This window comes from Nestor notabilis, unplaced genomic scaffold, assembly GCF_000696875.1.
Source record: "Nestor notabilis isolate BGI_N333 unplaced genomic scaffold, ASM69687v1 scaffold1451, whole genome shotgun sequence".
Lineage (NCBI taxonomy): Eukaryota > Metazoa > Chordata > Aves > Psittaciformes > Psittacidae > Nestor > Nestor notabilis.
Window position 1 is genome coordinate 6,232 of NW_009914969.1, and position 24,500 is coordinate 30,731.

The 24,500-nt window shown below is 40.8% G+C and overlaps 1 protein-coding gene across 1 annotated transcript in view; it reads left to right on the forward strand.

Annotated features, from left to right (window-relative positions):
* Nucleotides 1-7,838: 7,838 nt before the first annotated feature.
* USP6NL (USP6 N-terminal like) overlaps nucleotides 7,839-24,500 on the forward strand; it is a gene marked incomplete at its 5' end in the record, with an annotated part of 45,460 nt that continues 28,798 nt past the window's right edge. The window contains 3 exons of the mRNA XM_010023899.1: nucleotides 7,839-7,878; nucleotides 12,453-12,533; nucleotides 23,189-23,296. Of these exons, the coding sequence (XP_010022201.1) occupies nucleotides 7,839-7,878; nucleotides 12,453-12,533; nucleotides 23,189-23,296 (229 nt within the window). The remainder of the gene's footprint in view (nucleotides 7,879-12,452; nucleotides 12,534-23,188; nucleotides 23,297-24,500) is intronic.

A 24,500-nucleotide genomic window follows, 5' to 3' on the forward strand; every position in this document is an offset into this window, starting at 1 on the left:
TGTTCAATTAAGCAGATTATAGATTTTCTCAAAGGTTTTCTGATTCCGAGCTGGGAAAAGTTTAGTTTGCATATAGAACACATCTGTTACTAAAGACCGGAGAAAGCATGTATGTTAGCATGTGGCAGTGAAAATACACGTGTCTTCTTTTCTGTGGATTTCTTGATCACTTTTAATATTGACAATAAAAACTTCACAGTGAAGTTATCTTCCCCAAGCAGGAAAGACCTTAACTAAAAAGCCACCACTTTGAGATTTAGTTGGATTTTCTTCTCTCTGAGAACATGCATTACTTGAGTCTTTCTGGACAGGACCTAGATGTTCATGGCACTGCGCTGTGCGTATTGGCAGCAACATCCACTGAATCCACAAATACTGATGGTAGTTAAACCCGGTCACATAATCACACGCGATCCAATCTTTTGCCAGCATTAGATTCTTTCTTGGAGCATATTTCCTGGAAATTATGTTGTGGAATATCACGTTGGCTTATCCATATGGTAATTAATTGCTTTGGCTTGCTTATGAATTTTAACCAAACTTCTGAAAGCTGCTTCTAATCTGCTGTAGTCACCACCCCCATACTGTGCAGGGGTTATTCACTGAAAATTCAAAGTGGATGATTACAGTGGCAGAGCACCAGTTATTTTGATAGACACATATGGTCAAAATTGTGAGTTATGTAAGTAGAATCATAGATTTAAATGGTTTGGGTTGGAAGGGACCTTAAACTTCATCCAGTTCCAACCCCCTGCCATGGGCAGGGACACCTTCCACTAGAGCAGTTGCTCGAAGTAAAATGTTAATGGAAAGAAGGAAGTGATCCATAGAATTTTATCTGGGGAAAATCATCATTTAGTTTAAAACCCAGATTTCTTACCCTTCTCCTTAATATTTTCAGACATCTTCTCCACTATTATTTGTTTTGTAAATGTCATTGTGGGCTTTAATTTCCATTCGAGGGTTGGAAGATTAAAGCAATCATAATCAGAATTCTTCTGCAAATTAACTTGTTTGAACTAAAGGATCTGAATCTAATGTTCAAGTTGTGCTTTAGATTTGTGCTATAAAGAGTAGAATAACTTAGTCATGGGTCTAGAGAAAGACATGACATTGAAATATTGGTTGTTTCTACTTGTAATGGTTAATGAATTTTTTTCAGTTGACTTCAGAATACAGTTTGCTTTGTAGCCCATCTTGGGACATAATTCAGACATGGAGATAGTCATTAGAAGTAACAATGCTGTGTGTCATGTCACTTGCACAATTAGCCTTAGATACCTTCCCTCCTATAAGGTGATTGTGAAGCACTTTTCAACTAACTCTGGAACAAAGATCAGTGTAGATATCATATGACATGAGGCAGTAAAAGCTACCTGGAAACAGTATGGGTTCTTTATATGTATGTATGCCTCTCTGTGTGTGCATGTGTACACATATATATACAGACACATACACATATATATAAAATAAGGTGTCATTCTGTTGCAAAGCTCTGTTAGAACTACCCATATTGCTTGGACAGTTTTATGTGCTGTCTGTCAGACACCAAAAGGCCGGCAGACCTAAGACCTAGAAGATCACCTAAAAGGTCAGTGTGTTTGTTGTTTTAGAATTGGTTTCCCAGTGTGAAGATACTGGGATTTTTTGTCTAGTAAAGATATAGACTCCTACAGCTCATTTCTGACAAATCACACGGCCTAAAAACTCATAGTTGGGAAGGGAAGATTTACGTTTCCTATCTGAGTACTGAAATATTGCTGCAATTTCTTACACAATAATCGGAGTTGTATATTGTACAGCAGAGCAACTCCATTTGTGCTAAAGCTTGTCTTGTTCAGGCACCTGTCAAGTGAATTCCCTTCCTCCTCATATCTTACCTGTGTGCGATCACTCTTAGCAAATTTATTTCATGAGATGCTTTTGCTCTTGAGTTTTATGCTTTAGTAGTGGTTTTGGTGGGTTTCACTCACTAATGCCTTGATATAAGTTTAAGAATGGTACAGATGAGTGATTTCTTTAAAATATTTTTAAAGAATTATCTCAAAATAATTCCAGGCAGTAGCAGGTATGTTTTCCTCATGGATTGAAACACTTAACGGATCACAAATGAAAAACTGAACACCCAGCATCTATTTTTTCATGATTAAATCAATGAGACCATGAAGATAAGTGTTCTGCAAGAAAAGTTCCCACTTTATATTTACTATGTGACACCAAATAGGATTTCAAAACGCTTTTCAGGTCAAACGTTCATGGAGTGATATGAGGTGATGCTATTGCACTTAGTAGTACTTTAAAGAGAGCATGAGAAACTAATTGAGAAGTAGTTTGAGGAACTGTTCTGAATAGGGATGGCACTGTGGGTTTTGTGATGATTTGAGGTTTTTAATAGCCATGCTATTAGTAAGCTCAGTTACACAGGAATATTGAATTTAGATGACTTGACTTGCACATATCACAGTTACTCCTGCAACACGTTTCAGGTGAAAGGACCCCAAAGTTCTTCACAGTGTGCTCTGGGCTCTTAATCCTCTCTGGGCTAAGAAAGACTACAGCAAGTAGAGAGGGGTTTTAAGCAAGTGAGGTGTTTTGGAATAGAAATACAGCTTACAAAGAAATTTTGAACATTCCAGCTCTTCAGGCAAGTAACGCTCAGCATGAAGATTTTTAGTTTATCACAGTCAATTTTTGCCAATTTCTTTTTTCCAATAAAAAAACAGATGTCAGGGTTTATATAACTTGAAACAGTGAAGAATGGAATTGATCCTCTAGAATTTACAGTTCTGGGGTTATCAACGTCTCAAGACTGCTGATTGTTGCACTAAACCATCTCCCATCCTCAACTGAAGCTGCAAATGATAGAGCAGCCTTTATATCTCTTAAATTTATTTAAGCCAAGCTAGAAGCAGGGAGATGCTGCGATTTGAGCCAGCAGGGAACATATTTGGGATTTAAATACTAATGTAGGAAAAGAATAAATCTGATGAGTGATTAATATGAGAAAGCCTTTCCTTGTGTTTATATTGAACAAATATATCAAAGCGCTGTTTAAAGGAGACCGATTCAAACAGCAGCAGTGGGTTGGTGGCTGTAAGCTTGTTAAGTCTGAGACTTCTCAATTTATTTAAACTATCATAGTTAGCTTGAGGAGGCTGATTACAACATAGCTTAGTGATGAGAACCATAGATCTGTTCTGAAGTGTCAGATATTCATGCATTTAAGATTAGTATTTGTTTCGAAGTGATCTTGAAAAATTCATGAAAACCTCTGTTAGCCATTGTGGGAGGTTTAAAGATGTAAAATCCATTCATCACTGATAATCTTAAGAAAAAAAGTGCATTTTCAGTCAAATCCTTGTTCTTCAAAATGAAATCCTGTTTCTTTGAACTTAGAGGCCTTACAGTCCTCACCAGAAGGTGGTCATAGTCCAGATTGAAAGCTACAAAGAAGGCTTTGGGCTGATGCTGCAGATCACCAGTAAGGACCATGTGTGGAGGTCTGGAGTTCTAGTCAAACCTTGGAGTCTAGTACTTTGTCACAGTGAAATGTCTTTTGAGGAGCCTTCTAGTAGGAAACCCAGCACCCCTTCATGTGGGCCCTGCTCCTTATTTGAGTTAGGATTAGGTCCCAGTGCTTGTTCATTGAATCATTGAGTAGTTTAGGTTGGGAGGGACCTTTAAAGGTCATCTAGTCCAACTCCTCTGCCATGAACAGGGACGTCTTCAATTGCATTACGTTGCCCAGAGCCCCATCCAACTTGACCTTGAATGTTTTCAGGGATGTGGCAGCCACAGCTTCTCTGGACAATTTGTTCCAGTGTTTCACCACCCTCATAAAAAACCTTATTCCTTACCTGAATCTCCCCTCTTTCAGTTTAAAATCATCACCCCTTGTCCTGTTGCTATAGGCACTACTACAAAGCCTGTCCCAAGACTTATGGAGAAATACCTTGTCCCCTAGAGTCAAGCAGACCACATCTTCCAGGGATCATAATTTGGATTTCCTGAAAGTCAGGGTGGGGGATCACTCATCCCTCAGTATGCCCCAGGCTTGCTATATCCCCATCTTACTATGTACCAGTACTGTCTGGTTAACATCACATCTTAGATGTGTTAAAGATTAATGAACTATGTGCATTAGCGTCTTTGTGATAAATTCAATAGACCATGTATATATTTGTCTGAAATTATGGGAGGTTTTATTGCACATAAAATTCACATACAGAAGTTTATCTTGGATCTGACAGTCTGTGGAATTATTTCATGTGCAGTGTGTACCCAGTTTGCTTAGTAAAGTTAAGGACAAAGGCAGGTTTAAGGCTTTGCAGCTCCCCAAGCTGTAGATAACATCTTCAGACCTTTCTTGGAATGCTGCACCACCTCATCTGCTTGGCAGTGACAGAGCCCTTTTGAGCTGCCCTTAAGTTGCAGTGTAGGCTGCCCAGTGGGAGGTGGGAGGCTGTGCCTGGGACAGAGGCACATTCCATGTGCAATGAATCCTAATTCCTGTCTGATTAAATGGGTGGATTTACTAAGTTTGGATCTTTCTTTCTTGTGGACAACAGAATGTTAAGATTTTGTTTCTGTTAAGTGAGACCTTGCTTTCATGAGTTCAGTTAAATGCTGTCTCTGTGACTCCTCTCTTGTATTGGATGATTCCAAGCTGTTACATTAATCAGTCCTGTTCATCTTCTCTGTATCCCCTAAATGAATATTACTTGAGCTATGAAAGGAGAGCTGTCATCTTAGGGCAGGATGTGACCATATTACGTTAATATTGTTTACTGGTTCACATTATTGCTTGGTAAAGTACATGGATTTGAAAAAAACCATTGGAAAATATAACTTTACATAGGCTGGGAATGGTGGGAAAACATTCAGCATTAAAAGATATAATGAAGGTATAACAGCATTGGCTAGGCTGGGGAAGGAAAAGGAAGGTTCATCATTATAAAGAAAAAAGATACAATAAAGTTATATTGATGAATAGACATGAACTGATTTTGTGTCTGATCCCACCTTATCCTTTTTACAAAACAAATCTGTAATGTTCTTCTGCATAGAAAACACATATACCGAATGGAAATGTATTTATTTAAAGGATCTTTAGGGGCTTGAGAGAGTTTGTTTGCCCACTGTGCCTTTTCCTTAGTCCTTGCAGGACAGATGTGGCTATTATGTGAGTACATGGGTGTAGTAGTGAGAGGAAGATCTCCAGGAACTCCTGCATTCCAGTGCAGTGAGTTAGTGAGCAGCCCGTGGCAACTCGCTCGGCTTCTGTGCTCTTTTCCTGGTGCTCAGCTGCCAGCATCATCTTGGGGAATAAAACCATGGGCCTGGTTTAATGTGCTCCCGTGGAATTTCCGTGCTGAAAACACACAGGTATGTGGTGTTAGTGCATAGCTGTGCAGCTGAAGAAATAAGGAGGAATGTGGTCAGACAGTTGCTGCTGGATTAATTTAGTGAGGGAGTGTGGTGTCTGCTTCCCAGGACAAAGGAGCCTTCTTTCACTGCTGGGTAGATTCACTTTGCACATTGATGGTAACTTGTGAAACTAGCGAAGAGCAACTCGTTAATAAATCACTGCAGTTCATTCTTTGTGATAAAATAAGATTGGATTAACTTCTTATGTGATTTACTTCCATGCCAGATTAGCAAATGTGAACATAACCTGTCAAGTGGTACCAGTTAAATGGAGGAGTTGCACTGCCCGGTGTGAATCCATAGGGATGTGGAGCCATCCGATCGGTGTTTTGCACGCTGCTGGTGGCACTGGAAGAAAAAGAGTTTCTTGTGTGTGCAGCCAGCTGCTGGCGTGATCTTGTAGGGCCATGAAGAATGAGGCTGCTGTACATTTGTCTTGTCAGAGAGGCTTCTGGTGAGGTGACAGTTCCTGCAGCTGGCACTAAGAATTGAACAGTTTGGCAATCTCTGTACTTAACACCAAAACAAATGACAGCTCACCCCAAGCACATTAATAAACTGAATTTTTTCTTCCCCTTTGCTAATTTTTTTTCATTTCTGTTCAAATAAGCTTAATTTCTAGCTGATATTTGGCATAAGTAGGGCCTGCTTTCAGTTTTTTTAGTTGTATGGAAATGTGCACAATACTATAACCGTACAGTTACAGCCTGAGGTAGAACGTGAGTACAGGCTCTTTCTGGTGTGTTAAATGTTTATCACATCTCTTGTTAATTATTTTGTATTGTGACGTTGTTTGTCAAGAAAACATTCAGACACTTGGAAAATGCTTCTAAATGAGCAGATTATGCTTTTGCAATGCTGTTCAAAAGGAACACGGTGGCTTTAAACTGAAAGAGAGGAGATTTAGATTAGACATCAGGAAGAAGTTCTTCCCTGTGAGGGTGCTGAGGCGCTGGCACAGGGTGCCCAGAGAAGCTGTGGCTGCCCCATCCCTGGCAGTGTTCAAGGCCAGGTTGGACACAGGGGCTTGGAGCAACCTGCTCTAGTGGAAGGTGTCCCTGCCCGTGGCAAGGGGTTGGAACTGGATGAGCTTTAAGATCCCTTCCAACACAAACCAGTCTGGGATTCTATGAATGCTCTTCTGTTTTTTTAAGTTTCTAGGCTGGTCACTGGAAATTCTGACACGTGTGTGTGGTCTTGGAAAAGGTGTTGATTGGAGCAAGGTTTTCCATTAAATAAAGTCATTCAAATGGGTTTCTTTATTCAAATGCAACTTCTGAATCTGAAACTGCATCTTTTAAATGAAATAAATGAGCTCAAATAAAATTCAGGCGTTTCTCATCAAACTGTTCTTTCATTGACTGCAGTAGCAACTACTTTTGTAGCCTCTCCTGATGTGTTTTTCACCCTTGTGCAGATTTGATACTGCAAATATTTGAGAGGTCTAAAATACTGGGGTTTAATGTCCTTTCTGTAGAATCTACAATGATGTGGATAGAAATTCTTTTCATAGTATCAAAACACAGTAGGATTATTTTTTTTCTTTTATAAACAATTTCATGTTGTATCTGCTTTTTAGTCGCTTTTAAGCAGGGTTTTGTTGTGTTACTTGATTTGTAGAGCAGAAAGAGGGAGCCTGGCTATTTACCTGTGTTCTCAGAAGCTGCAGATGATGCAAGTGAGAGAAGGCAGCCTCATTGGGCATCAAAGTGGTCTGGTTACTTTTGCTAAGAGAAGTTTCTTTGATAAGAAAACCAGAAGTTGGAGCCCTCGGAATGAAACAGAATAATATAAAGCCTGAAAATGTGTCTGTTCAGTGGCTGCTTTTCAAGCTTTCAATTCATAACCTGCTTTTTCAGAGTTAGGATAAGAAGTGAAAGGAATGTGTTTTTAAATGTTAATAAAGCATCTACCATCTCCTCCCTGTTATTCAGAGTAAGTTTGTTGAGTTTTGAGAAAATGGAAGTTAGGTCGAGCAAAGTCTCAGTGCCTTGGACAGGGCACAGCAGTAAAGGAGGAAACCCTTTCGGGGTATTTCAGTAGTGTGGTTTAATAAACACCACAAGAATACCACTTTGGTTTCAGTTCAGTAGTACAGCGCAGGGTGATTTTGCAAAAGAAAAAAGACTCTTTCAAGTCCTTGTCTTTTGAAGCTGTGCAACTGCTTTGGTTTAGAAGGTTTAAAATTGTAGTCGTTCTAGTTCTGAACTTAAAATATTGTGAGTTTTGCTGTGTTTCCAAAATAAATTCCAGGGGCTCTTGTGTGTGATTCTTAGTTCTGTAAAGATCAGAATTCTTGTTTGCTCATTCCTACATGTTGCTACTGGAAATGATTACTTGTGAGACCTATACAGCAATGATTTTGTGCCCAGACAACCCACAAGTAATGTGAACTTTGTCTTTACTTTCAGTCCAGAGGAGCTTCCTGTCCATGATGCAGCGATAGAAAAGGTAAGTCAATGTCATCCAGCTTTTTGACTAGGAAGTGAACATTTACAGATTTAGGACTCTCTTCCCACAAATCCCTGTGAAATGAGGGCATGAAGCACTTTAGTGATTTGCATTCCCAAAGAAACACATTCTGAGTCCCGTAAGGATTGTGGTCCTCAGGGCCACGTTACCTCACCCACAGATCCCTTGAGGCCCACACGAGCTTACAGTCACTAGTTGCAATGAGATGTGAGTTTTCCTCACCCATTTTATGACCTAGTAAAGGAAACAGAGCTCCTGAAGAGATCACACCCAGCTCTGTCCTGAGAGAACTATTGTCTCTGTGCTGTGAGCTGTCACCAGCTGTGCTGGGTGAATGGATTGTCCAAGTGAGGTGTCCAAGTGGCTTTGGTGCTGAGGTGGAGGTGGCTGTCCCCTCAGGAGTATAGCATGCTTTTCTGGTTTGGGAAACAGTGACACATATCCTGGCTGCCACTGAAACTTGACTTGACCTCTTGTTGACATGATGAGACGTGTATTATGGACATGCAAGACCTGGTAGCTGCTGCTGAAAGCCCTAGTCCCAAAATCCTGCTGCTGCTGGAGGGTATTGGAGGAGAAGTTTGGGAACTGATGTTTGGGGAATGTGGAAAGCTTTTATTAAAATTATCTGGAACTGAATTTCTACCTCTCTGGGCTTAGTTACTATTACTATTTCCCCTTGGTCTGTCAGCCCCAAGACCAGATCAGATTGTTCTTGTTTGTCCCATATTGATCATCTTCATCATTAGTTAGCCCTTTTGGCTGCATGAACCAGTAGAGGGCATGGAATGACTTGTTCCAAGGCAGCTCAGCTCCCTGAGTGTGGAGGAGCAGTGCTTCTGAAAATGAATTATTTTGAGCTTCATTATAGGGCTGGTAAGAAACACTTCCCATAAAGAGAACTTCTGAGTCACTTTTGGGTTGCTTTGGTTCATGTGTGTTTCTGTGTACGCAGCCTGAAGCAGTTGGTTTTCCTGTGATGTTTCATTACATTTAATAACATAGTGAGTGTGTATAGAATTTCATTTCCATCAGAAGGACACAGCAGGGGGTGGGTCTATGAGCATACGTATTAGGCAGCTTGCAGTTATTGTGGTGTATGTGTTCTGAAGCTCTGATTCACTGTGGCTTTGTAGGTAGCCTTAAATTACTGGGGGAAAATAGTGTCTCGGTTCTCTGTCCCATATTGTATTTGTGCTGTCTCTGACAGAATGTCAGCATAGAAACTGTATTTATTGAATCAGTGTTAAATTGCAAATCTAGTGCTGTCTTGTAATCATAGAGTAGCACTCCTGTGTCAGACTCCTGGCTTTACTCCTGGTGATGCCCTGACCTCTGCTGGTTTGAGGTTTATCTGCTTTCTGTCAGCTGTGTTTGAATCTTTACAACGTTCAGGATGCCATTGACAGGATAATTCATGTGTCATGCTAATGTAGGCGAAGACTAAAAGCTTTCTGTGCAATATCTCTTAAAGACACTTACCTGGAAGAACTATTGATGTTTTCCTTTTGCCTTACTTCTGCATTTTAAGAGCTACTCCAAAGCCATGTTTTCATTTACGTTGTTGAGTCCTTTTGAATTTTGAATCTCTTTTCTTCATGTACCCTCTAGTGTAAAGCTTAAGCTGGGTTTTCTACTTGTGTATTTACATGTGTAATACTTCTAGATTAAGCATTATTACAGTGAATGCAAGGCACTTTTGATGCTTCATTACCCTGCTATGTGCTTGGTGACTTAAATGTATCGAATCATTGTCCTACATTGTGAACTACTTAACCTTCAGATTAACCATCCAGCACATGTGAGGTAAAACTAGGGGAGGAAAGGTCAGCTAGAGGAGAGAAGTAGACAGAGAACTGACCGCAGGAAATCTGGAGTCTGTGTCTGACTGTTGTTGAAGTGCTGTGAAATGTTTTGTAAGTTATTTTCAGTTTATTTGGTTGTCTTTGGTTTACTTGATTATAAATTCTCCAGGGAACAGTTCAGTGAGTTCTGGTTTTGTCTGAGGCTTCTGCTGAAGCATTGCTTTAAGCCTTAGCTCTAGCACACTTGATCTCCAGGAAGATAGAGTGCTGCACAGAAGATGGGTGCTTGCCAACTCAACTTCATGCTTTCAGTAGCATATTATTTACTGACACAAGAGAGAGAAACCTGCTCTGCTTCAGTTGGGGATTCTGTTATTGCCAATGGCAAAACTGCTTCAAAGTGTAAAATGTGCTCAGAAAGTAAATAAATGGATTTATTCTTTTTTTGGTGACAACTACGTGGAACTTGCCTGAGAGAGCAGCAGCAGCATCCCTCTGCTCTGCAATGAGCTGCGTCAGATCTGTCCATGGTTCCAGTGTTGCATCTGTTAGACATGAAAGTGAACATAAACTAGCTAAAAGTTTTCAACCACTGAACACAGAAATAATTGCTTTTTTGACTACAGTAGCATCACTTGAGAACTGGGATAAATTGACACAGAAGACATAAAAGCTTGAACAAACATACAATTGAAGTGAGCTGCTGTCTCGAAAGACCAAAACCCTTGAAAGTAGATCAAACATACAAACAAAAAGACTGTGGGAGCAGACTGGGGTTTATTTTCCTTACGGATTATCTGAACAACGTGTTGAGGGCAGAGACCTTTCCTGGCTTGATACCAGTGTTATTCTTGCAATCTAAGATACGCCTGGAGAACACCTGCTTGAAGGGATGTTAAAAATGCTTATTTCTTAGAAGGGTTGTGAGTGTGGAGGAGAATCAGAAACAGTGTTGTGAAACCTATGAAATCTGGGAAGCAGCTTCCCTTTAACCTAACTCTTAAGAAAAGTGTTTTAATTGAATAATTACAAATAGGTGAGTGGTTGAGCTGTTTGTTACCATACACGGCATGGAACCTGAACAAGAATGTGAGCAGTTGATGGCAGCGTGAATAGTTAGATAAGTTAATGTTGGAAGAGTAGAGGCTCTTCTTTCCCCATAACTTTCTTATGTCAGGCTTCCATCAGTTGTATTCCTTAAAAAGGAATAAATATAACTTAAAAATAAGTTAAATAAAATAACTTAAACCCCCAATAATAATAAATAACTTAAAACCCTAAACCCACCTATTTCCAGGACACCTCTTGGACTGAATCATGGTTGGGCTGGGCCGCAACAGTCATCAAGTTGCACTTCTGCAAGTGCAAGGCTTTGGGATCCTGGATTAAAGGAGTCCCTTGCCTATTTTGTTGCATTGATACCCAAGAAAGAATGTACCAATTGTGATGAGTGAAAACTAGAAGTAAAATTAGAATTCTATTGGGACAATAAGTAATAATTTTCTATTTTTCCCCAACATTTCAGATGCAAGTTGACTTAATGAATACTTAATGAAAGTATTAGTAAGTTTTCAGTATCCTGCAGAGCTTTCAAATTAAACTCTTACGTTGTTACCAGGTTGCATCATCACTAAACATATGAAACAGAATATCTTTTCTGTCTTGATTAAGCCCTGGATTTGAAGTTGGAGGCAGAGGGGCTGTTTGTATTCATCTATGAAGAGCAGACAATAGCCAAACATGTACATTTTTCTGCTTTAGCTTTTCCATTATGGATCCTTGGCTCCAGAAAAGAGTTGAAATAGTGTCATTTAAAAAGAAAATTAAAAATACAGTTAATAGTTAACTTTGTAGTATAATCAGAGACACTTCCCCTACATTACCACATGTAAAATAAGCACTAAAAAGCTTCTTGCCATCGGAGCCAATGAAATAGAGATTTTTGGCTGTGAAGAGCCAAGGTGCCTTGAAATTCCAGAAGCTAAACTAGCTCATTCCAAGTTTGTTTGGTTCCCAAATTCAAGAAGTTGATGGCAGTTGTAGCAAGGTTTTTGTAGGCAGAGTGGCAGTCTTTGAGGCAGTAGGGTTGTCCCATGCTATTAAAGCTGTAATCTAAATAATGTGTGGAATTCACATTTTTATTATGTTACATGTTATACTACTTAATGTAAGTAGATTGATTTTGAGAAGATGGAGTTTGTTATGGTTGGGTTTCTCATTTTATCACGATGTTGCTAAAACTCTCTTGTCAGTAACAGAATTTAAGCAAGTAGATCTCACCTTCAAAGAAATCCTTCATGTTGGATATGGGGCCACTTGGGAAAAAAGTAGCAAGCAAAGGATGAGAATTACAGCAAGGCTTTGTTGCTTTTAATGCCCAGAATTAGAGCTTGTTCCCACTTCTGCACCGTTCCTCTTGCATCCACTTGTTTTTGTTTGTGTACTTTGTGCCTTTTAATCAAATTGCAGCTTTTGTACTTGACAAAAATGTGTAGAAAGACAAATGAATCTTGTACTTAAACTCCTCTTACAAAATATAGTTCTTTACATAGAGCTGAAAATAAGGGTTTCTGCTGGGTTTTGGCTTGGCTGTTTGAAGTGAGATGATGTTGCTCTTTGTTCCTGTTCTTAGATGACTGCACAAAGAGTTGATGTTGCTGTGGGAAACTTTTTCTCGATAGTTTTACAAAATCATAATATGAAATGTATTCATTTTGGCAAGATTACAAACTTCTCATTTCTTTTCAGCAAAAGCACCTTGAAATTGAAAGGACTGCAAAATGGCTGAAGATGCTGAAAAGCTGGGAAAAATACAAGAACAGTGAAAAGGTAAAGTTATGTGGAGGTTTTGTTTTTCATGAGCTGTCACTTCTGAATGTATGTATAACCTTAAATTAGATTGTTTGTGAGATCTGGAAAAAACCCCACAACACCCACACTGAAAACAAAAAGCTTTTTATTTTTCCAAAATTCAGTAATACATAATAACCCAACAAAACTGGTGGTCAAATGTGAGGAATTTCTAAGGGTAATAATGTGTGGGCTCTCTAACGTATTTATGGTGATAACTGCGTGCTGAACTACTTTGTGCTTGCACTGTGGGATTGGAACTGGGATCACAAAGCACACAATCACAGAATGGTTTGGGTTGTAAAAGGACCTTAAGAGCATCCAGTTCCAACCCCCTGCCATAAGCAGGGACACCTCGCACTAAACCATGTTGCCCAAGGCTCTGCCCAACCTGGCCTTGAACACCACCAGAGATGGAGCATTTATCACTTCTCTGGGCAACACATTCCAGTGCCTCACCACCCTCACTGTGAAGAACTTCTTCCTTAGATCTAACCTGAACTTCCCCTGTTTAAGCTTGAACCCATCACCCCTTGTCTTGTCTCTATAGTCCCTGATGAAGAGTCCCTCCCCAGCATCCTTGTAGCCCCCTTCAGACACTGAAAGCTGCTCTGATCTCTCCACGCAGCTTCTCTTCTCCAGGCTCAACAGCCCCAACTTTCTCAGCCTGTCTCCATATAGGAGGTGCTCCAGCCCTCTTATCATCTTTGTGGCCTCCTCTGGAGGCATGTTGAAGCATGCTCCAACAGCTCCATGTCATGCTGAGGACACCAGAACTGCACACAGTGCTGCAAGCGTTCATGTCTGCAAAATAGGCTGGGGAGCAGATGACGTGTCAGACCTGCTTGTGTTGTCTTGTGGAGAGCTGGAAGTTGAGTTTGATTTAGGCTTTGAGAATGCGAAAGAGGAAGAAGTTAAAAAGAAGGGACACCTGTAAATGGGAATAGCCAAATTCTTCAGGAATCATAAATCCACTTTCAAGGGTTGTGAATTTTAACTTTACTTTTTTTTGTTCCTTTGTATGCTGGTTATTGTACTAATTAATATTCACATTTAGAGTTACTCTTGTGAGATACTGATGGCATCTTACCAAGATCTGTGAAGCTTTTTATTACTAATTTTCTTCTCTTCTACAGTTTCCATTTTTTCCCTTCTTTTTGTCTTCTCTTGCAGCCCACGTTTACTGGAGGGCCTAGCATAGGTTACAGCATGGATCAGTGAAAACCACCTTGAGTAACTCTCCGAGTAAACTGATTCTAACATGTTGTAACATGGGACATATAGTTTGATATTTAAATTATCATGCTTGCCAGCACAGATATATTAGGATATCCCAAGATGCCTGGTTGGTTTGTTAAAAGGAGAGTAGCGCTGAGCATGTTAGAAGGTAAAAAGTACAGGAAGCCATTCCGTGCCCTGTCCCCTTTGGGATAAATCTGGTTTTAATGTGAATAATATGCAACCCAGCATTCGTAATCTTCAAATGAAGTGATTTTTTTGTTGATAATATAAATGGGATCTACTTGTGAATAAGGTATTTTAGTCCTTGGTGGTCTTTTTATTTTGAAATCAAATGAAACAACTGGAATCTGCTGGCAGCTGCTTAACAGTGCCCAGTGGTGCTGCAGCAGTTCTTGACTTGCAAAAACAAAACAGAAAAAGAGTAAAATGATTTTCTGTGGGCATTTTAAGGAGGTGAATTGCCCATTAATAATAATATTTAAATTTCTTTGGGGATTTTTAGTTACAGAATTATTTTTGTCCTATTCAGACAACAAGTAGTGGTCTGGGGGCAGTGGCAGGCAGTGGGTTATGTTAGGTATGCCATTAAGTGCTAAGTGCTTTTACTTGCTTTAAAAGCTGGGCATTTTCATGCTGGAATTACAGTCTTGGTCATCTTAAACTTACGGAAGAGTTTCAGCTGGGACAAAGCTTGCTGAAGAGGCTGCATTCCCAACACTCTGTTCTGGGTTTTCGTAACTGTTCTTTGTGGCTGTTTGGTGGATAATGCACAGAACATGAGGTTCCAAAGTTCAAATTCCCTCTTCTCCTCAACAGGGCTTAAAACTTGCATTTTCTGTTGGGGATTCTGTTGGTATTTTCTGATGCTGCTGATCCACCTGTATTTTGCTGAGGCCTGGAGGACAACTGTTACATCCCAGGTTACTGCCTGGATGACTGGCCTGCAGCATGAGCTTACTCCCTTACTAGCTTTTTGTTTCAGTAAGTTATCTCTGCACAGTGGAAAACTTTAAAGGGGGAGATTGAGACCACAGTGCTTGTTAGCCTGATGAGTGGAGAACTGAGCTACTACAATTCAAGGAGAGGGAAAGATTTACTCAGCATGTCTCCTAATCATCCTGTCTGCTTACAAACCTTTGGTTTTGAGACTAGTAGCTACGTCTTGCACTTTGCTTTTGTTAAAAATACCAAAGCTAGTGGCATTAAACTTTCAGGGTTCTCCTAAGAAGTCAGTGAATTCCTTTTTGTAAAATCTGAAGTAATAATTTGTTTCCCAAGTTTTTCTCATAATCCTTCTTTCTGTCCCATCAACTCCTCTGGAAGGAGAAGCTTGAGGTCAGAACACTTGTGGCTTTGTTTTACTGTGGCAGTTGGGTGATTTTGAAGATCAAGTATGTTCCCACGTCAAAGGAATGATAAAAAAACCCCTGTGTGACAGCTACTTTGTTTGTACAGAGAATGTTAAATACATCTTTCAGGTAACACAATAGCTACGTGTTGTCTAAGCAGCAGAGGTCCTCTGTGTCAGCCATCAGTGACGTCAGTCCATGATACACTGACTGAACTGAATAATCCTCAATTCACCAAGCATGCAGAAGGTATAGCAGGTCAGCTGAGCAGAAAGAGTTTCAGTTGATGTAACAAAGTATAGGCCGAACTATAAATAGTGGCAGGAAGAATTCAGTATGTTCATAAAGGGGATGAACTGTGCTTGAGGCTAGGAAAAAATTCCCACTGATTGTTGAACTCTGGTGGAGCACATGAGACTTCAAAAACAAGGGTGTTTTCCTTACTCTTTCTCACATCTGATGTGGTAAGTGACCCAGAACATACAGAATAAAGAATCAGCCTCCTCCCAGTGGAAGCGCAGACATTATTTGTCACTGCTCTTGAAGGAAAACCTGGTGTTATTCTCAGGATTGTACAAAACTCACAGATAAAGACAGTTTTGATCTGAAAGTGCATTGGAAGAATGCACCAGCTTTCCATGCTCACCTTCTTGAAACATGGAAGCTGTAGTTGCAAGAACAATTCCTGACTGCTGCTTTCTTGTCTTCTTTTGATTGGATAAAGTGGTTAACACTAGAGGAACAAATTGCTAAAGAAAATGAACAGCCTATATCTTAAAAGACTCACTTCAACTGACGCTCCCATGGTTTCTGTGCAGTCAGATTGCTCCTGAAATCAACACTGTTTAGAAGCAGCACTGAAGGGACCATTGCAGTAATAATGTTGTGGGGTTATAGATTATAATTGTAGTGATGGCTTGGTTTTGGAAAATGGCACACTTGAGAGATAATCGTGTTCTTAACGAGAGCAAGGGAGAGTCAGGGAAGGTGGTGGTCCCAGGGATAGAGCAGGTATGTACAAAGTACAAGACTTTAGACAACCCTTTTATAATGAGCCTTCATAACATACAACTGAGAGAGTTTTGGCTTGAAGAAATCTGCTCCTACTGTACATGTACTGTAAGTGAATCCATGCATTTGATGACATTATCCCAAACTGTCATATGCTTAATTGCAAAATACAGTTTTCATTTAATACTCTTGCAGAGCTGCCTATAGGCTGCTTCCTTATTTTTTTTCTGTCATAACTTCACAAGGAGAATTGATGGAAAAACATTAACACACTGTGTGGCTCGGTTGATACGCTGGAGGGAAGGGATGGGATCCAGAGGGACCTGGACACGCTTGTGACGTGGACTGATGCCAACCTCATGAAGTTTAACCAAGACAAGTGCAAGGTCCTACACCTGGGTCGGCACAACCCCAGGCACAGGTACAGGCTGGGCGGAGAAGTGATTCAAAGCAGCCCTGAGGAGAAGGACTTGGGGTGGTGATGGATGAGAAACTTGACATGAGCCAGCTTCATTGTGCACTTGAGCCCAGAAACCAACCGTATCCTGGTTTGTATCAAAAGGATCGTGACCAGCAGGTCAAAGGAGGTGATCCTGCCCCTCTGCTCTGCTCTTGTGAGACCTCACTTGGAGTATTGTGTCCAGTTCTGGTGTCCTCAACATAAAAAGGACGTGGAGCTGTTGGAGCAAGTCCAGAGGAGGCCACGAGGATGATAAGAGGACTGGAGCACCTTCTGTATGAAGACAGGCTGAGAAAGTTGGGGCTGTTCAGCCTGGAGAAGAGAAGTCTGTGTGGAGACCTCATAGCAGCCTTCCAGTATCTGAAGGGGGCCTGTAAGGATGCTGGGGGGGGGATCTTCATTAGGGCCTGTAGTGGTAGGACAAGGGGTAATGACTTTAAACTTAAATAGGGGAAGTTTAAGTTGGATCTAAGGAAGAAGTTCTTCACAGTGAGGGTGGTGAGGCACTGGAATAGGTTGCCCAAACCCTGGCGGTGTTCAAGGCCAGGCTGGACAGAGCCTTGGGTGACATGGTCTAGTGTGTGGTGTCCCTGCTCATGGCAGGGGGGATTGGAACTAGATAATCTTAAGGTCCTTTCCAGCCCTAACTATTCTATGATTCTATGCGTGTGTGCATGTGAGATGCTTCTGTTTACATCTTCCCCTCATCCTTATTATAGAATATCTCAAGAGGGGAGTACCAGGAACTTCACACTGTTTTCCCATTAGAACTTCTGAGCTTAAACCTAATTAAAAAAAGGGAGGGGGTGAGAAATGGGGGGAATGGGGAGCAGCAACGTGTGACTGTGAGGAACTGGAAAGAGATGAAGAGTTGTCACATTTTGAGACCAGAAATTGGACAATCTCTATATTTGTGTAATGATTTAGAGGTAACGGTGGCATAATAAAATGAACCCATGTACAACTCCATAACCATATAGAATCATACAACAGTTTGGGGTGGAAGCTCTTAAGGCTCTCTCAGCCTGTCTCCATGGTAGAGCTGCTCCAGCCCTCTGAGCATCTTTGTGGCCTCCTCTGGACTCACTCCAGCAGGTCCACATCCTCCTTATGTTGGGGACCTCAGAGCTGGGCACAGGACTGCAGGTGAGGTCTCACAAGAGCAGAGTAGAGGGGCAGGATCACCTCCTTCGACGTGCTGGTCACGCTCTTTTTGGTGCAGTCCAGGACACGGTTTCTGGGCTGCAAGCACACACTGAAGCCGGCTTGTGTTGAGCTTCTCATTGACCAACACCCCCAAGTCTTTCTCCCTGGGGCCATTCTCATCCATTCTCCTCCCAGCCTGTAGTTGCGCTTGGTTGCCCCAACCCAGGTGCAGGATCTTGCAAGATTCTGTGATTAATTAATCATGTTGCGATCAACTGCCCACATTCTTGTTCAGGTTCCGTGCTGTGTTTGGTAATAGCTCAACCACTTGCCTTTTAGATATCTTCTCCTACAGTGGGAGGTTCTTCATTGTCCCAGTCCCTGCCTTTGCCTGCCTCCCTGTGGAGCACTGGCTTGTTTCCTTCAGAGAGAGCCCATGTTTCCCGTAGCCTTGATTTTACCATCTACATACCTGTGGAAGCTTTTCTCATTGCTCTCAACATCCCTGGCCAACTTTAAGTCTATCAGGACTTTAGCTTTCATACGCAGATCACTGGCTGCTCAGACAATTAATTTCTATTCCTCCCAGGCTACCTGTCCTTGCTTCCACCTTCTGCAGGCTTCCTTTTTGTTTTGGAGTTTGTCCAGGAGCTCTTTGTTCATCCATCCAGGCCTCCTGGCGGTTTTGCCTGACTTCCTCTTTGTGTACAAAACTCCTTGATTCCCGTAGGATTATTTAGGCATCTTTTCAATGGAGTTGTCATGATTCTTACAGGCACCAGTCTCTGAAGTGTGTAACTGCCCTTGTGTCTTTGTATGACGCATATTTGTCAAAACAAATCTTTCATCTCCCCATCAGTCCTTTCTCGTGCAGGAGGTGTCAAAGAGCAACAAAGTTTGTGTTTCACTGCGGTCTTTCTCTAGCTTATGCTTTTATTTCCTATTTGTATTTTACTGCTTAATAATCCAGGGTACAATCAACCAGACAGATAGTAAATCCTTCCTGGCTTAGTATGATCAGAACTTTCAGGAAAGATTAAATAAAACTGTTATATTCCCATTTGAGTATTTCCATCAAAGTGTTTCCATCTTTCACTGTCTGCCTTCATCTGTCTGTTATTGAAGTTGTCTAAATTGAGAGGGAAAGGAAGAAGAGAAACAATCAGGGTAGCTGCAATTTCCAGCTGCTCTGGCATTCACACAGAATATAATAATCAAGTCTCCACTTAGTCTGGAGTCTGAACACAGAGCCTTAATGAAGAACCCTCTTGGCATTCCCAAGATTTTTTTGAATGAGGTGGAACAACTCAGTATTTGCACTTCTTCCTTTTATGCAACCCACAGAAGCTGAAGAACCTCTAAAGGCAGCAGCCTTTATAAATATACTTTCTTTTCATTATAAATCTTTCTTGTGAGCTTCAGATTTTAATTCATGTGATTCTTTTTGAGGTGGCAGAGTCCCTCCGGTGCTTGCACTTCCTGACGTAACTGAGAAAGTCTTGGTTTCAAGAAAACCACTTTTATATCTTGCAGCAGTAGGAATGCCAGTTCCCACTCTTCAGACTGTGTGATAGTGGCCTCATTTCTTGTCCAGGAACTTGTTGGGTTTATGAGCTGGAGAGGTTGGGGCAGGGGAAGGAAGGGGAGGTTGTATGGTTTCCAGCTTTTCTGCATGGAGACCACCTTGGATGTTATGGACTTCATTATTTGAGATGACAGCTCATATGGAATATTCCAAATTTGAGAGGTTTGTTGTTCTTTCTCCTCTTGTGAGCTTTTTGTTTCATTCTGTATGTTCTCTTATTTCACCAGCGGAAGGTCCAATTTGCAGCTCCTTTGAATTCCTTGGTGGTAGGGCCTCATCTAGTGTCTGCGGTCTGCTTCAGGATCAATATTAGTACTAATAACAAGAGTTTACAACAAGTGTCCGTGGCTGACGCTTCGGGGTGGTACAGAACTTGAACCTCTATTTTTATTTAACTTGCATTTATATCATTGTATCTATCTAGGGCGGCTTCCTTTTTCCTATGTCCTGTGCTGATGGAAGCATCTCAGATTCCCTAACACCGTTCTTTGAATGATGCATGTTTTCATACAACAGTTATCTGAGCTTGTATACAAAAACCTGTATTTTTTTTGAGCTATTATCTTAAGAAGGCCTTCATTTTAATGAATTTGTTGAAGCTTGACTCATTATTCCATCTTCCCAAAATAGAATAAAAAGTAATGTAACTAGCTGAGTTGTCTGCTTCTTCATTGTTAATTCAGAGAGAACAGAAGAGAAGATTATGGTTCTGCAAGTGTGTATAGACCCAATCCAGCATTTCTCAACATATTTTGAACCTTATGTTACATAAGTAAGTACAAGACAGCAGAGAGCAGCAGTATTGTACTTACAGTAAAGATAGTCAGCTAATACTCCGTTTGCTCATTTATCATTTCTCTTACTGGCTGGTGACTGAATGATTAACAGTAATGAGTGTTGCTGTGAGGTGTCACTTCCCATCTCCTCCCTCCAGTGCCCAAAACACAATGCAGCCATGTCATTTTCACAAAACCACAGAATCACACAGGATCACAGGGTGGTTGGGGTTGGAAGGGACCTCCAGAGGTCATTTGGTCCAACCCCTGCTCAAGCAGGGCCACCTGCCCTTCTCCCAGGATACTAACTGAGAACAAGAGTAGTCTGGAGAGTTTAGTTTTCATAGAATTCCAGACTAGTTTGGGTTGAAGGGACCTTAAAGCTCATCCACTTCCAACTTCCTGCCACGGGCAGGGATACCTTCCACTAGAGCAGGTTGCTCCAAGCCCCTGTGTCCAACCTGGCCTTCAACCAGTTCTCTTCATTAATAACCTTACAGTTGTTGGAGATGTTTGAAAATGAGTTACAAAATCATACTTAACTGGCAGAAATGTTTGTTTTCAGGGTACACTGTTGTTGTACCATGCATCTGAGGAATAAAGCCACGAATTATCCTCTCTCTCACAAGCAGTTATCCTCGTGTCTGGGTTGACACACACTGAAATTCTCTGTGTGAGCTGAAGCCTGGATATACATCTGTAGAGAAGGGTGCTTTGTCACACTGTAGTTGTTCTTTATCCTTACAGACAAACTGTACTGACTTAGTTGTGTTCACTCTAGAGGTCTTGCTGCTTTAGCATTCCTAATAATGTTAAAGCAGCAAAGTTTTCCTTAAAAAGCATCCCATTTTCTTTGTAGACAGCTCCCAGGATTGCTGCTGCATCTTATTCAAGTTTATCATTTTCATTTGAAAAGGTAACAGGAAAAAAAATCCTAATCTTACTCGTGTAAGAGTTACACATTCTAAACTCCACGCAGGAATCCTTGCTGGCATTAGAAACACCTTCAAAGATGTGATCTATTCCAAACAGCAGGAGGTTTGCAAATACATGGCAATGAGGGGTTCATTAATGTTGCAAAACTGGAGGTGTGAAATACATGATAAAGAAAAAAAGATCCTGTCTTTATTTTGACATTTCTTTAAAAACATTTCTGATGTTACAAACACGACTTTTATAAATATTTCAAGCAACATTTATAAAGTGACTGACATTTTTAAGGTCTAACTTTCATTGTAGGTTAAACGCAAAGAACAAATTGTTTGGAGAGGGCTTGCGTGTCTTGTTCTTTTAAATCTAATTGTTTCCCTGTGCCATCATGAAAGTAATGGTAATACCAGAACTTTGGAAAAGTGTGATTTCTTTGTTAGAATTCTCTGGTTTTCCTTTTCTTAGGCCTAGAATCACAGAATCCCAGACTGGTTTGGGTTGGAAGAGACCTCAAAGCTCATCCAGTCCCAACCCCCTTCCACAGGCAGGGACACCTTCCACTAGAGAAGGTTGCTCCAAGCAAAAAAAAAGCCTTTGAGCCCTGCCAGGGAGGGGGCAGCCACAGCTTCTCTGGGCACCCTGTGCCAGCGCCTCAGCACATTTCTTCCTAATACCTAATCTAAATCTCCCCTCTTTCATCTTGAAGCCATTCACTCTTTTCCTATCCGTACATGCCCTTGTAAAAAGTCCCTTCTCCAGACTTCTTGTAGCCCCTTTAGGCACTGGAGCTGCTCTAAGGTGTCCCCTTCAGGAGCCTTCTCTTCTCCAGGCTGACCCAGCCCAGCTCTCTCAGCCTGGCTCCAGAGCAGAGCTGCTCCAGCCCTTGGAGCATCTTTATGGGCTTCCTCTGGATTTTTTTTGGGGGGGGGGGATTAAAAAATACCCTCTGGACAGGTCTCCTGAAAGATGAGAACATTATTTGTTGTGCTTTTAGAAGTACTTGGATTCAGTTGCTCAGAGGCTTTGCTTATCTTGAATCTCTTCTGGGTGCATAAAGCCAAGCCTTTAGACATCTCCACCTTTCTCTATTCAGAGGCATTTAGTGTGCCTAAGTGCTACAGCATGATGGGATGCAAATCAGCACAGAACTGAGGAAGACAGTTGTCACTGCTCCTGATTTTTTCAGATAAGCCCAGTAAGAACCTAACTGGTGAATGCAAGCGCCAGAGCAGCAGCATGTCAGAGGCAAGACTCATAGTTTATATAACACCTCTAGTTACACACAGGTCCTGAGTTCTCCTCTTATGACCTGTTTCTAATACAAGTTTTATGTGTCAGAACAGAATGTGTCAGGAATGGGGAATTTCTTTTTCTGTTTCACAGCTAGGAATTGCATGGAGCATTTGTGGGTTGTGCTGTATTCCAGCTACAGTTTCTAGAGATCTCTCTAATACCTTGTTTTTGTGGAAATGTTTTAAGATGCATTTAGAAACCTGATTATTAGTTGAGAAATATGATCTGAAATCTGTTAGAATTGGCATCTCCTGGGTTTTTTGGTGGTCTCAGGTTTGGTTGGTAGGCATACCTACATTTCAGCACACTGGGTGTTTTAAATCAAAATCAGAATCAGTTATGCTTTTAGTTTTGACCTCTTTTACCAGTAATCTTTAAAGCTTTGTGATGTTGCTCATTGCCTTCCTCCATTGCCATTAATAGTTTGTAATTACAGTGAGTTATTTGTGGCTTGTCCTGAAATACTGTGTTCCAAAGAATCTGATTTTTTTGGGTCTAAATTACAAGATTTGGAGTAGTCTTTCCAGTATTTGTAGAGTAAGTGCTGCTCAGCAGAGATGATACAATTTTCATAGGGCTTCCTGCATGGGAAAGCCCTGGCTCCTAAGCATTGCCTGTACAGAACAATGTTTTGGTCTGTGTGTCCACTTTGTTCCCTGTCCCATATGATGTCCCTGGACCTTTCAGTCCCTCAAAAGACATGGAGCACTTTGTCCCCAGCAGGTCATCCTTTTGCTAGGACAATTGATATACTTGCATTTTTCTCTTTTGCATGTTGTATGTCACTTTTATTCAGAGCATTGTAGATTTTACTGCATTTACATTTGGTTTTGTTTTTACAGTTTCATAGGAGAATTTATAAAGGAATCCCACTGCAGTTCAGAGGGCAAGTCTGGTCTTTACTGCTTGACGTCCCTAAAATGAAAGAAGAAATGAAAGACTTCTATAATGTGAGTTTGTAGGATTTCCACTTAATACGAATCAAAAATGTCAGATACTAAGACTACAGGCTTTATTAAGCTTTTGTTGTTATGCAGTGTTAAAAGGAAAAGAAAGGATGAGAAATTGTATAGAACTCTACTGTTTGTTTTAGCTAGGAAAAAGCCTACATATTGAACAGCACTTTTCCAGCTTATTTTTTTGGTTCTGTAATTCATGGAGTTAATTTGATCTTCTTTCTATTTGTTTTCCCATCCTCAAACACTTGCAAAAGCTTTTCTAAAAGCAAAGTAAAACAAAGTAAGAAAAAATAACCCTGTCCCAGTAAGAAAACAGAAACCTCTGAAACTACAGCTCTTTGAGAAAGGTCTGTTAAGGAAGCATCTACTTAGCTGAGTTTCAGTGAAAGGAGTTTTGGTCTTCCAAGGGGATGGAGGTTGGTGCCTTAATCTTGTAAAATCCAGAACAAGCTGGCTATCTCTTTGCCATCTCATCTACAAGTGAAGCATAGGTATCCCTTACAAAGCACTGTCTGGTTACTTCATTGTATTCTCAGAGGTGCAAGTGATGACAGGATGTTAACCCCAACAAATTTTATGGGCATAAATTGACCACTTAAACATATCTCCTACTTAGAAGATAAAGAAAGTATCTATGTGTTACCTGTCCAGTCCCATCTTCACCCTGAGTAAGCAACCTCTGAATTACTGTGGTTATGTTCCTCTAAATTTTTCTCTAGTAACTCTACTTTTCCTGTCAGTGTGTGAATACAGCTGATGGCCATCAGAGCTCAATTTCAGACCCAAGAGTGGAGAGTAAGGTTCATGTGCAAGCTCGTAAGTTAGGCAGAAGGAGAATCAGACCCTTTAAAAGTCTGTCTTTTCCCCTTTGTGTTTCTCTCTCTGCTAAAGGATTATAGGGAGGGTTTAGCTAACAGAAAGGTAATTTAGTATTGTAGAGTGTTTGAATTAAACCAGGAATTTAACTCTTCACTACCTTTTGAAGACGTGATGTCCAGAGTTTCAAGGAAATGCCTTGCTTGTTTGCCTTTGGCATTTTCTTTTGGAGCTAAGACTCTGGGTCTGAGCAGTCCAAGGGATCTTTGTACGGTCATGAAAGAAGATTGATGTTGGCATTGATGTTATCTGAATTTTGATATCTGTAATCTTCCTCTTAAATTGTTTTTCTCTCTTAGTCTGACAGGCTGCTCTTTGA